Here is a 13769-nt window from a genome sequence, read left to right as displayed (position 1 = left end):
GAGGTTTAGGTTGGATATTAGGAAAAACTTTTTCACTAGGAGGGTGGTGAAGCCCTGGAATGGATTACTTAGGGAGGTGGAAGAATCTCCTTCTGTCATAAACATATAACTAAGGGTAACATAAAATCCCTCCTTTACCTGTAAGGGGTTAAGAAGCTCAAATAACCTGGTTGGCACCTGACCAAAAGGACCTATAAGGGAAGAAGTTACTTTCAAATCTGTGAGGGGAGGTTTTGTTTTGTGCTCTCTTTTCTTGTTCTCTCTGGGACAGAGAGGGACTAGGGCAGGAAAAACCATCTCCTAAAACCCTACCTTAAATAAGCATCCTAGATTACAAAAATTGTAAGTAATAGCAAGGAAATGCATTAGCTTATCTTTTGGTTTAGCTTGTGAATCTTCCCTATGCTAAGAGGGAGGTTTATTCTTGTTTTTTGTAACTTTGAAGTTTTGCCTAGAGGGGAATCCTCTGTGTTTTACATCTTATTACCCTGTAAAATTACCTTCCATCCTGATTTTACAGAGGTGCTTCTTTTATTTTTTTTCTTTATAATAAAGTTCTGCTTCTAAGAACCTGATTGGTTTTTAGTGTCCTAAAAACCCAAGGGTCTGGTCTGTGCTAACCTTGTTTACTTATTTGGTTGGTAGATTATTCTCAAGCCTCCCCAGGAAAGTGGGTGAAGGGACTTGGGGGGATATTTTGGGAAAACAGAAACTCCAAGAGTCCTTTTCCTGAATCTTTGTCTAACTCACTTGGTGGTGGTAGTGATACCGTACAAAGACAAGGACAAATTTGTGCCTTGGGGAAGTTTTAACTTAAGCTGGTAGAAATAAACTAAGGGGGTCTTTCATACGGGTCCCTACGTCTGTACCAGACGTTTAGAGTGGGGAGGGAATCCTGACACCTTCCTTAGAGATTTTTAAGGTCAGGATTGACAAAGCCCTGGCTGGGATGATTTAGTTGGGGATTGGTCCTCCTTTGAGCAGGGGATTGGACTAGACCTCCTGAGGTCCCTTCCAACCCTGATAGTCTATGATTCTGTCTCAGCTGTTTCATTATCTTGTCCAAGATCGATGTCAGACTGACGGGCCTATGATTACTTGTATCATCTCATTTACCCTTTTTACAAACTGGCACAACACTAGCTTCCTTCCAGTATCCTGGAACTTCCCCAGTGCTCCAAGACTTATTGAAAATCAACAGTGGAGGCAGGAGCAAGAGGTGGGAGACACTTACAATAAGCTCTTTTGAAAATATCACAGACAACCTCACTCAAGTCTGCACCCTAGGGGAGACTAAACAGGAACCTCATCCACCTTCCACTTTCAGTTCTCCCAAGACCAGGCCCTGCCCAAGGTTCTTCCAGGATTGGTTTATTTAAACTCACAATATTGGGCATGAACTCCCCTTTATTCCTGGTTATGTGGATGAGGAGCATGGGTCTCCCTGGATCACATGTATGGGATGTACAGATGAGAGGGCTCCCTCAAGATCACATGTTGGGATGTCTCTGGGTATCTGACCCTAGGCAAAGCCAACATTATTACCTCTGTGAGTTTGCTGCGAGGGCGCGGTACTGGTGGCTGTGTCAGAGAATCAGCTCCAGGCTGAGAATGTGTAAGGGGCTGAGGACGTCTCCTCCGTGGCACAGGGACTGGCGAGGCAACTATTCATGCAGTGAGAGGAGGGAACAAATGGCATTAGGAACCCCCAGGGAATGATTCGTTCCACCCAGGAATGGAGCATGTGGGTACAATACCATCACACCCAAGGGTACCATGGGGAAGGTTCTGCCTCTCCAGCAGGCAGCATGGCAGCTGCAAGACAAGGGACTCCCAGGAACATCAATCCTTGGAGCTTGGAACTTCCCCATCCCACCTGAGCCTTGCTATGGAGCATGGAAAGGAGTGAGAAGGGGTGGAGTTCTGGTTCTGCAGCCACCTCCTGCTCCATGTTCTAAGGAAAAAAAAATCCAGCTCTGAGTGGGAGATGGCATGAAGCCATCCCTTGCTGCATGAGCAGAAGAGGCTGGGTCAGGCCAGGGTGTCTTTCCCATCCCACCCCAAGACACGTGGGATTTCAAAGCTCAGTTCCCAGCCTCTATGGGAAACCGCTTCCATTTCCAAGTGGAGATGGGGCCTGTCCTGAGGCAAATGCTGGAGGAGAGTTTCACAGAGGCAGGTGTATCATCTCCTCTAACTACCCACTGCTCAGGTGTGGCATGAAAGAGAGTGTGGCCTGAGGGCTCAGCTACAACTAGAGAATAAGGCAGTCAGACCCAGTAAGGTCTGTGGTGGCTGGAAACAGACATTAAGTGAGCATCCAGGGATTTGAGGCATGGAGGTATTGATGGAAGGAGGATGTGTCAGTGACTTACTCTGGGCCTGGGACTCCAGTTCCAGTTGCCTGTTTCTCTCTCTCTCCTCTTCCTCCTGTAGGTGCTTCTCCCGGGCTCTGAGCTCAACCACTAGCTCCTGGTAACTCTTCCTACAGCAGAATCTCTTGTAAGCTGCTCACAGAGAAGCTACAGTTAGAGCAGAGACTCCACTGGAACAGCAAGGAACAAGGACCAGGCAAGAGCAGCATCCTATAGTACCCGTGTGTCCAATACAGTCATACCAGAGAGACTGTGCAGAGAGAAAGCTCTACCATGTCTCTCACCAGCGCACCTATTGCTCATGATCCCACCTGCATCATATGCCACTGTCCTTCCCTGAGAGGATAATGACATTTTCTGGTCTCCCCTTCTGCTGGCGCTTCTCTCCAGCTTCCCATGGCTTCTTACAATTCATCCCATCACTATAAGCAGGTCATTAACCACTCCCCTGGATATTCACTTTATAGCGAGACCAGCAAGCTTGCACCTGCTCTGCTCTCCCACATATGCCCCTTTCTGTTCACACTTTTAGATTGCTTTCCTGCTTGTTGAAGACTCTGAGAAGGAGTTGAGCGTTTGTTGTTCACACCACGAACACAAAGGGTTTGAGGTGCCTTAGAGATGGAACCAGGTTTTTCTGTCTCCAATGCCATGGAATGCTATCAAGGGATATTCTGGGATGAGAGAGGGGTTGGGGAAGGACTTCTGTCTCTGCTCCCCGCCCTGATATGAACTCTGGGTTGGAGGAGACCCTCCTGCCACAATACTCACTTTTCTGGATGATTATTGCTGCATTTTCCAAGCGGTCCATACTCTTTGCCAGCAGCTCCTGGTGCCAGTACTTAAAAAAGAGGCGGGACTTCCTGTGCGGATGGGAGAGAATGCCAAGGCAATAGTAAGATATAGGACTCATTTCAGACCCTATCCCATCACTAGAACAGGCCTCTCATACATAAAAGGTGACAGTTATTGCAGAGAGCTAGTTCCCATTCCACATACGTGCACAATACAGCTCAGACCCATCATGCTCAATCCAGACCCATGTGCAGCAGCCCACACCTACCCACATCTCCAGTCTTTCAGCTCTGTACTCCGCAAAATCTCCAAGCAGCTAAGAAAGGAGGAGAAAAAAAAATTAGTAAAAAAGTCCCCTTCTACTTAGTGTAGCCAGAGACAGGCAACTCTTTGTACTGCAGTGCACCCCTTGTGAAAGCTAGCTCCCAAGTGGTAGACCTCACAGAATCACTGCTGGCGCAGGGGTTATGGTGGGGCTTGTTAGCAAATGCATACCCAGCCCTTGTCTCAGGAGGGTGATTCCCCCAGTGACTAGGCTCCTGGATCTTCCTCCTGGGGGAGATTCCCACAGATAAAGATCTCATTGTAAGAAGTTTTTTCCTTGTTGAATTTCCTAGTTCTGAGAAGTGCTCAAATCCCAGTGGATAGGTGCAGAACATGAATCTGGGTAGAGCACAACATCTACCCATTATATGATCAAAGGGCTAGTCTACGCTAAAATCGCTAGGGCCCATGCACTGCACTGTTGTAGCATGCTAGGGCAGACACTCTATGACACTGATGGATATCACGTACATCATTCAGGGGGGTGGGTTTCCACACCCTTGAGCAACTTAAGTTATACTGAAGTAAGTATTAGTGTGTACAAGCCCTCAGTTTCATCTAACCACACCTAGCTACATTCCTTGAGCACCCTTAAATAATTTCTCTCCCTCTGTGGCATTTACACTCTTCATACATTTGTATCTGAATGCATTACTCCAGATATGGCATAGAGAGGAACTCTTCCCTTCCCGCTCTGCAAATGCTGCCATTAAAGTCACATAGATACTCCTTGCTGCCATTTTGCAGGGCAAACCTATGTCTGAGGGGTAAGAGCTGGTTCCATACCGGTTCAGACCATGGTCCAGCTTGCCCAGTATCTGACCCATACAAAAGCTTCTTGGGGAGTGTACAGAACAAGTCATTTATGGAGTGATCCACCCCTGCATTCCACTTTCAGCTTCTAGTAGTCAGAGGTCGCTCTGAGCATAGGGCTGCATCCCTGATCATCTTGTCTAATATAGCATTTCATGGACCTAACCCCCATGAACTTATCCAGTTCTTTTTTTAACCTAGTTATACTTTTGATCATCACAACATTCCATGACAATGAGTTCCACAGGCTAACTGTGCACTGTGTGAAAAAGTACTTCCTCTTTTTTGTATTAAATCTGCCCGTTATTAATTTCATTGGTGACCCCTGATTTTTGTATTGTGTTAAAGGGTAAATAAACTTTCTCTAATCATTTTTTCCACTCACTCATGACTTTATAGACCTCTATCGTATCCCTCCTTAGTCGTCTCTTTTCTATGCTGAAAGATCTAATCTTTTAGTCTCTCCTTGTTTGGAGGCTGCTCCATACCCTTGATCATCTTTGTTGCCCTTCTCTAAATCTTTTCAAGATGGGGCAACCAGAACTGGACACAGTAAGACAGGAGTGGGCACATCATGGATTTATGTAGAGGCATGAGGATATTTTCTATCCCTTTCCTAACAGTTCCTAACATACTGTTCACCATTTTGATCCCTGCTGCTACACACAGTGCAGAAGTTTTCTGAGAACAATCCACAGTGACTCCAAGATCTCTTTCTTCAGTGGTAACAGCTAATTTTAAATCCATCATTGTGTAAGTATAGTTGGGATTATTTTTTCCAATGTAGATTACTTTGCACTTAATGTTGAATTTCATCTGCCATTTTGTTGTCCAGTCACCAGCTTTTATGCAATTCCTCTGTAACTCATTGCAGTCAGCTTTGGACTTAGCTTCGTTGGGTAATTTTGTATCAGGTGCAAACTTTGCCACTTCACTGTTCATCCCCTTTTCCAGATCATTAATGAATATGTACCTCTCCTCAGTCTCTTCCAGTCAGTGCCTGCTGTGTAAACATCTATCTTTCAGGTTACTTCTCTCTCACATGCAGTAATGTGCACGTTTCTAGGTGGAAATATGCTGTATTACCCGCCCATCTCCCCCTCTAGAGCCTTTGTATCATCTCTATCTTTACTGGAGTTTGCAATTCCTCTTAATTTAGCATTATCTGTATGTTTCATTAACAGATTTCACAAGGGATGGAGGAGCCACTTGCTCCCAGACTTCATGGTAAGGAGGTGCTCATTTCCTGGTCTCCTCTTGTCCCAGACTGAATAAGAGGGCTCCAACTAGCTGGGTGTTTCACACCTTTGCAATGAGCTATTGTTTTATGTGGTGGAGCAGGCAGGGTGGGAGAAGGGTCTGTTTCACACGGGGCAGCAGACAGGGGCAGCTAGGACAGCTAGGATAGAGTGGGCAGAAGGGGTTGGTTTACAGCAAAAATATTATGGAATGACATCCCATCAAGAGACGCTGATGGGTGCCACTTCCTCTTCCCACATCCTTGGTATGTTTTGCCTGTTTTGACTTTAAGCTTTCAGGGCAGGGACTACATTTTCTCTCTAAACCTGGGAGATATCCAAGACACTTTGGGGCACTTAATAAAAACATTATACTCCTTTTCCCAAATATGAGATTAAAAAGCACCCCAGAATGGCACCGAAAAAACAAAACCAACCAAAAGCATGACACGTAAGCAAGTTGTCAATCAAAATGTAACAAACATGAATGGTTAAGTCAGCAACAATCTGAACAAAACGTGGCAGTCTGAAAGGGAGATAAGTAGCAGCAGACCCTAAATAACCACACACCCCTCCGATCACTGAGTTGAAGGAGCCAGAACTAGGAAAAGAACAGAAAGAGGAAACAAAAAGGCAACATATACACCACATCACAATTTCCTACTCTTCTCCCCAAAAGTTCAGCTGTACTTTGCTAGAGGCACCAGGTAATCCCAGAGCCATATATTATACCTCTGATTCAGCTCAGGAGGTGAATGCTGTTACTGTGGCGCCACTTCCTCAACTGCCCACGACTCCATCATACGCGGAAAGAGCGTCCTCTTCCCTCTCTATTCCCCTTTCAGTATGCAGAACATCTTGCTGGTTAACAACATGTTCTGTCTGTGGTAAATGCATTCACCATGTTCCGTATCCTGCAGCCAGGAAAATCACATCTCTGCTATTGAAAACTCTTCCTAACCCTAGTCTAACATACACTGTTTGTCCAGGAAAGAACTCATGGAGTCTTGCATGGACACATCTGTTGAAACGCACATATTTTCTAGTCATATCAATCAGCTTTGGGGATGGCAAAGGGGTGGGATGAACCTTTCCTGTCAGCATAGACAATTTGGTCATAGAATCATAGAATATCAAGGTTGGAAGGGACCTCAGGAGGTCATCTAGTCCAACCCACTGCTCAAAGCAGGACCAATCTCAACTAAATCATCCCAGCCAGGGCTTTGTCAAGCTGGGCCTTAAAAACCTCTAAGGATGGAGATTCCACCATCTCCCTAGGGAAACCATTCCAGTGCTTCACCACCTTCCTAGTGAAATAATGTTTCCTAATATTGAACCTAGACCTACACCACTGCAACTTGAGACCATTGCTCCTTGTTCTGTCATCTCCCACCACTGAGAACAGACAAGCTCCATCTGCTACGGAACCCCGTTTCAGGTAGCTGAAGGCTGCTATCAAACCCCTCCTCACTCTTCTCTTCTGCAGACTAAACAAGCCCAGTTCCCTCAGCCTCTTCTCATAAGTCATGTGCCCGAGCCCCCTAATCTTTTTTGTTGCCCTCTGCTGGACTCTTTCCAATTTTTCCACATCTTTCTTGTAGTGTGGGACCCAAAACTGGACACAGTATTCCAGATGAGGCCTCACCAATGTCGAATAGAGGGAAATGATCACATTCCTCAATCTGGTGGCAATGCTCCTACTTATACAGCCCAAAATACCATTAGCCTTCTTGGCACCAAAGGGCACACTGCTGATTCATATCCAGCTTCTTGTCCACTGTAACCCCTAGGTCCTTTTCTGTAGAACTGCTGCCTAGCCATTCAGTTCCAGGCCTGTAGCAGTACATGGGATTCTTCCATCCTAAGTGCAGGACTCTGCACTTGTCCTTGTTGAAGCTCCATCAGATTTCTTTTGGCTCAATTTGTCTAGGCCCCTCTATATCATACCCCTACCCTCCAGCGTATCCACCACACCTCCCAGTTTAGGGTCACCTGAAAACTTGCTGAGATTGCAGTCCACGCCAGCCTCCAGATCATTAATGAAGATATTGAACAAAACCAGCCCTAGGACTGACCCTTGGGGCACTCTGCTCGATACTGGCTGCCAACTAGATGTGAAGCCATTGATCGCTACCGGTTGAGTCCTCATAGGTCAGCTGAAGAACCGATAGAACAGGGTTTCTCCAGTACTTTCATGGTGTGTACTCTGAATATCATATAAATCCTGATTCAATGCAATAGCGAAGGATGTATCTCAATGTTCCTTCAGTATGCAAGCTACATGTTTCTTCACAGTTCCCCGCAGTCTTTCTACTATCCCATTTCCTTGGGGATGGTACTCAGCAGATTTATAATGTACTGGACCAATACTTATCAGAAAGCCTTCAAAACTCTCTTGATACAAAACATGTCCTTGTGACACTGCACCCCATATTCTTCACAGTAATAATATAATATGATTATGACATAATCATAATGTATTTTATGAAAGACAGGTATGTGAGATATCATTGGAAAGGTTATGATTTACTGAATAAGATTATCCTATTGGTATATATGTGTCATTTTTATATCTGAAGTTAGGAATATTGTCTATGTATCTATTACAAATGTGTTTATATTCTGCCTTGTGGGTGTATCAGTCTAGATGGCTGGCTGGGAAGGGTCCATTCAAGTTAATGAACCATTAGGGAGAACAAGAGGCCTTAGGAAAAGCTTATCTCCCACCGGGAGCCTTCCTGAGGATGCTGTAAACAGCCTCTGACTCATGGCTGCTAGCACCCTACAGGGTCATGTGACCAGATCACCTGGTACTGGACTCCATCTTGGAATACCAGTGTTTTTCCACTGACTGGCATGGGAACAAATCTTGGAGACAAAGGGTTCCTGCCATATGCAAACGCTATTTAAGGCAGGTGAGTGACATCATCGGGACTCTTCACTGACTCCCTGCCCAAAGACAACTCCTGAAAAACACCTGAGGTACAAGGACTGAACTGGGTGGAAGTGCTGGACCCACGCTAAAGGGGAGTTTTAGCCTGTGAAAGGAACACCTGGGGTTTTTAAGCTGTAAGCAAGTGTGGCTGGCCCCTTATGAATCTCTGCAGCCTGCTTGAATCATAGAGTATGAGAATTTGCTAATTCATATCCTACCTATCTAATATGTTAAGCTCAGTTTGCGGCTTTGTTTATTTACTAAGTAATCTTCTTTGATCTGTTTGCTATCCCTTACAATCACTTAAAATCCATCTTCTGTAGTTAATAAACTTATTTTTGCTTTATCTAAAACCAGTATGTGGGAGTTGTAACTTGGGCAGAAGTTGCATATCCTTCTCCACACCAAAGGAGGAGGCAAATTTTATGAGTGTATATGAGATAGTATAATTTTGGACTTACACTCCGGGGGGGGGATGTGCACTTGAGTAGCTGGGCTGTTCCTTAGCTGTAGCCTTCCCATGGAGAGCTGATCACAGCATTTGTATGTTCTGCAGCTGGGTGTGTCCCTACCACTGTGTGTTCTGGAGCCTGGGAGAGGGCTTGGCAGGCTGGTCACAGCAATACAGTGTAAAGGGAATCCAGGCTGGTGGGTCAGGGAGGCTCGGTGGTACCCCAGTTCCAGGTGGCACTCTGGGGGAACCTGCCACAGTCCCATTTTCTGAAAGAAGGCTCTCTGGTAGGGCAAACATCACAAATAAAGCAGTAATGCAAGAGATGAGCTTCTTTGAAATTATGAACGCAAAGAAGTAATGTGAGTAACAGTCTATAAAACTCAATAGTGTATAGCCATGCACTGCAATCAAAGGACCAGTAATATCCATTGCAATTCTCTGCCATGGTCTATCCAGGACTACCATTATCAAAGGGGCTGGAGGAACCGTAGTTCTATGCACTGTGCAGGCTCATATGATGCTCAATGTCTGAGTGCAGCCCTAGCCACCACGCATAACTATACAGAATCACCTTCATAACTCCCAAATGTCCTTCGTGAGTCACATCCAGTACTGCTTGTCGAATGATGCTAGGATGATCCCCCATGCTCCTCTGCTTAAGATATGTTGAGTAGCACATATCTTCACTGTAGCTCAGAACAAATTTTGTAGGATGTAGACAAAATTCTCTTAAGGACTGGGTCTATCCAACCCGTCTGTGCAGCATGCATCACCTCGCACAGTTCAGCATCTTGAAGAGCAGCAGTCTGCCTTAAGTCAACTGGCAAGCTGTTCAGTAAAAAGCATAAAGCATACCTTGCTATTTCTGCACATAAGGGTGCAAATCCAGCAGAATTTCTTGAAAGAGTATAGGCAAGTAAATTAGATCTCTGTTTGAAATGTACCAAATGAAAGCCCGTCATAGTGCTGCAACTGATCACCCACCGCAGCAGCCTCATGCTCAGCAGATCAACAGCCTTATGACAGAGGCCCAAAATAGGCAAATCAGTTTCTAAAGTAAAATGTTTTCCCAGTAAATAGACTTCGAAGTGTACAATAGCAAAAACCATCACCAAGAACTCTAGCTCAATATGCGAATACTTGGCTTCTGTCAGGGTGAGAGTACGGGATGAGTATATAACTGGCCATCCCCCCGGCACAGAACTGTGCCCAGACCCTGACTGCATATATCAATTTGAATCACTATGGGCTTCCTTGGATCAAAATGAGAATGAGATTGGATTTAACAGAGGACCTGGCAGACTGTTTCAAAAATCTGTTTTGTCTCTAGTCCAAACCAACCGTCCCAGGATTAGATCTCTCAGCAGCTTGGCAAGGGTACTAAAATTGGGCAGAACATGACCACCTATGTATTGCGCTAGGCCAAGGAATGAATGTAAACCGCTACAATCTGTGTGTTTCAGTAGTGAAGCAACAGCTCGTAGCCATTCAGTTGTCAGTTTCATACCATCAGCTGACAGAGAATGCCACAGAAACTCTACAGCATCTTTTGCAAAACTGCAGCCGGCCACATTCAACTTTATGCCAGCTTGTTGGAGTCGGGTTAGCACCTGGTCCAGATAAGCATTGTGTTCAAGAAGGGTCTTGTCAAAGACCAGAATGGTATCCAAATAGCACCATGCACCCTGGATATTACCAAAGAGCTGAGAGACCACTCTCAAATACTTCAAGGAGCAGAGACTAAACCAAAAGGGAATCACTGATAGCAGTACCTCCCTAATGGCATGCGGAAAGCAAACTTCCAGACACAGGTATATTCCAATAACTGGATCGGTAATCCAACACAGAGAAAATCTGGGATCCACTGACCCAACATGTCACCTCTTTGAAGGTTGGCAGCTGAAACTGCTCACATTTCTGATATCTATTAAGAGCCCTAAAATCTATGAAGTCAAATATCGCCATTCTTCTGGTATACTATCACTGTGGATAAGCTCTAATCCATATGCCCTTCCACCTCCCAAATTATATCATCATTTTTCATGCATTGCAGTTCTGCCCAGATCCTGTCCACAAGTGCAAGAGGTACATGTCGTGCAGGGGGTGCAAAGGGCTTGGTGTTCAAATCCAGCAGCAGAGAGTATGCATAGCCCGTGGATGGAACACTGTCAATGTTAAACAAATCATGATGTCTCTGAATGATACATTGGGTATCCCCTTCTAATCTATCTGACATAATCACACATGAGAGATCCTGGGAGAGCTCATGCATGATACCAAAATGTAAGCACAAATCGTAGGACCATAATGGAATGTAATTCACAGCAGCATCTTTAACAAGATAAAACTTTGCAGTCAAGGCTTTGCCTTTGCAGAGCACAGAAAACACAGTTTCACCACTGTCTGCAAAGAATACAAATTCCAGGCTTTTATAACCACCGTAATTGGACAAATGTCTAGATTATGAACTAACCCAAAAGGGAGAACATTAGCTTCAGCACCTGTATCCACCATGCACCTCAGCAGTGTACCATTAATTTCTACGTCACGAGAGACCAGTTTCAATGCCTTTCCACATGAGAAGATTGTATTAAAGGCAATGTTGGAGTTGCTGTATTGTATTCAAGGCAACAAGGTGGTCTCATGTGGCTTCACATTCCCAATATAGAATCATAGAACCACAGGGTCAGAAAGGACTGCAAGGACCATCTAGTCTAACTCCCTGCCAAGATGCAGGATTTGTTGTATCTAAGGGCTGGTCTACACTACGGGGGAAAATCGATCTTAGATACGCAACTTCAGCTACGTGAATAACGTAGCTGAAGTCAAATATCTAAGATCGGATTACTCACCCGTCCTCACCACGCGGGATCGATGTCCGCGACTCCCCCTGTCGATTCCGCAACTCCATTGGGGTTGGTGGAGTTCCGGAATCGATATAAGCGCACTCGAGGAAAGATATATCGCGTCTAGATGAGACGCGATATATCGATCCCCGAGCAATCGATTGTAACCCGCCGATACGGCAGGTAGTGTAGACGTAGCCTAAGCCATCCAAGACAGTTGGCTATCCAGCCTCGTTTTGAAAACCTCCATGAAAGAGCTTCCATGCTGGCCATCAAGAAGTTTAGACTTGAAATTAGACAAAGGTTTCTAACCATCAGAGGAGTGAAGTTCTGGAACAGCCTTTCAAGGGTAGCAGTGGGGGCAAAAGACATATCTGGCTTCAAGACTAAGCTTGATAAGTTTATGGAGGGGATGGTATGATGGGATAGGCTAATTTTGGCAATTAATTGATCTTTGACTAATAGAGGTAAATATGCCCAATGGCCTGTCATGGGATGTTAGATGGGGTGAGATGAGAGTTACTACAGAGAATTCTTTCCTGGGTGCCTGGCTGGTGAGTCCTGCCCACATGCTCAGGGTTTAGCTGATCGCCATATTTGCGGTTGGGAAGGAATTTTCCTCCAGGGCAGATTGGCACAGGCCCTGGGGGTTTTTCACCTTTCTCTGCAGCATGAGGCACGGGTCATTTGCTGGAGGATTCTCTGCACCTTGAAGTCTTTAAATCATGATTCGAGGACCTCAATAGCTAAGACTTAGGGATTTATTACAGGAGTGGGTGGGTGAGATTCTGTGGCCTGCACTGCGCAGGAGGTCAGACTAGACGATCCTAGTGGTTCCTTCTGACCTTAAAGTCTATGACTCTAATATGCACTTCAAGCCTCTTCTTGTCATGAACCAGTGTACCATGGCACAGTAACTTAAAATGTCCTTTCTCTCCACAAGCCCGGCACTCAGCAGTTCTAGCCAAGTAATCTGTATTACCACACTTGAAACTGAAAAGCAGGCAATTTTCACTGCTGAGGCTGTGGAGCAGGAGTATATAGTGTCGTATGACTGTGTGATGGAGGCAGAATGAACAGCTAATAGTTTAAGCATAGACATAAAGGTAGCAGCAATCTAAGACACAGAACCTCTTTCAGCCTGTGCCCTCAAATGCCTCGTTCTTGGTAATCACAGCATGAAAAGTTAGGGTTTAGCATCTTGCACCAGTAACTATTCACGGACATGGTAATTGGCTATGCCAATCACAAAAATATCCCCGAAACCACAGTCCTGGGTCAACTGCCACAAATAAATTCACATATGGTTTCATTAGGCTGCTGATGAGCTTCAAAAAAATTGTTTTCCTCTTTAACAGAACAGAATCTCCAGTGTCAAAATACTCACTGATATGCTGCACAGCCGCATCAAAAGAGGACTTGGGCTCCAGGAGCTCATCATAAATACCAATGCCATAGCAGCCTAAGCAGTTCTGCATCTGGGGTAACCTAGCAGCATGGGAGTTTCATGATCTGCACATAGTTCCAGAAATTCTGAATGAAGTATCGCCGCCATTCAACAGCAGAAGGATGTACAGGCAGCATGAGTTAAACAATAGAAACACTCATTGCGTAATGTTATGCATAGATGTACCCCAGAATGGCAAGGCCAAAACATCAAAAAAAAAATTATATATGAAGGAAGACTCATAGGTAAGTTGTCAAACAAAAAAGACGGTTACTCACCTTTGTAACTGTTCTTCGAGATGTGTTGCTCATACCCATTCCAATTAGGTGTGCATGCGCCGCGTGCACGTTTGTTGGAAGATTTTTTTTACCCTAGCAACACCCAGCGGGTTGGCTGGGCACCCCCTGGCATGGCACCGCTATGCCACCGAATATATACCCCTGCCGACCCGTCCACTCCTCAGTTCCTTCTTGCCGGCTACTCCGACAGAGGGGAAGGAGGGCGGGTTTTGGAATGGATATGAGCAACACATCTCGAAGAAC

General features: G+C 45.2%; 1 protein-coding gene across 3 annotated transcripts in view; it reads right to left on the bottom strand.

Moving 5' to 3' along the window:
• The window catches only part of LOC116823316 (myosin-IIIb-like), a 130561-nt gene that overhangs the window by 25370 nt on the left and 91422 nt on the right, over nt 1-13769 (bottom strand). For all 3 annotated transcript variants that reach the window (XM_032777781.2, XM_032777784.1, XM_032777783.2), the window contains 4 exons: nt 3439-3486; nt 3147-3238; nt 2376-2507; nt 1546-1664 (listed from right to left, as the gene is read on the bottom strand). In XM_032777781.2, the coding sequence (XP_032633672.1) occupies nt 1546-1664; nt 2376-2507; nt 3147-3238; nt 3439-3486 (391 nt within the window). The remainder of the gene's footprint in view (nt 1-1545; nt 1665-2375; nt 2508-3146; nt 3239-3438; nt 3487-13769) is intronic.

This window comes from Chelonoidis abingdonii, chromosome 6, assembly GCF_003597395.2.
Source record: "Chelonoidis abingdonii isolate Lonesome George chromosome 6, CheloAbing_2.0, whole genome shotgun sequence".
Taxonomy (NCBI): Eukaryota; Metazoa; Chordata; order Testudines; family Testudinidae; genus Chelonoidis; species Chelonoidis abingdonii.
This window is presented reverse-complemented; position numbering and strand designations above follow the sequence as displayed.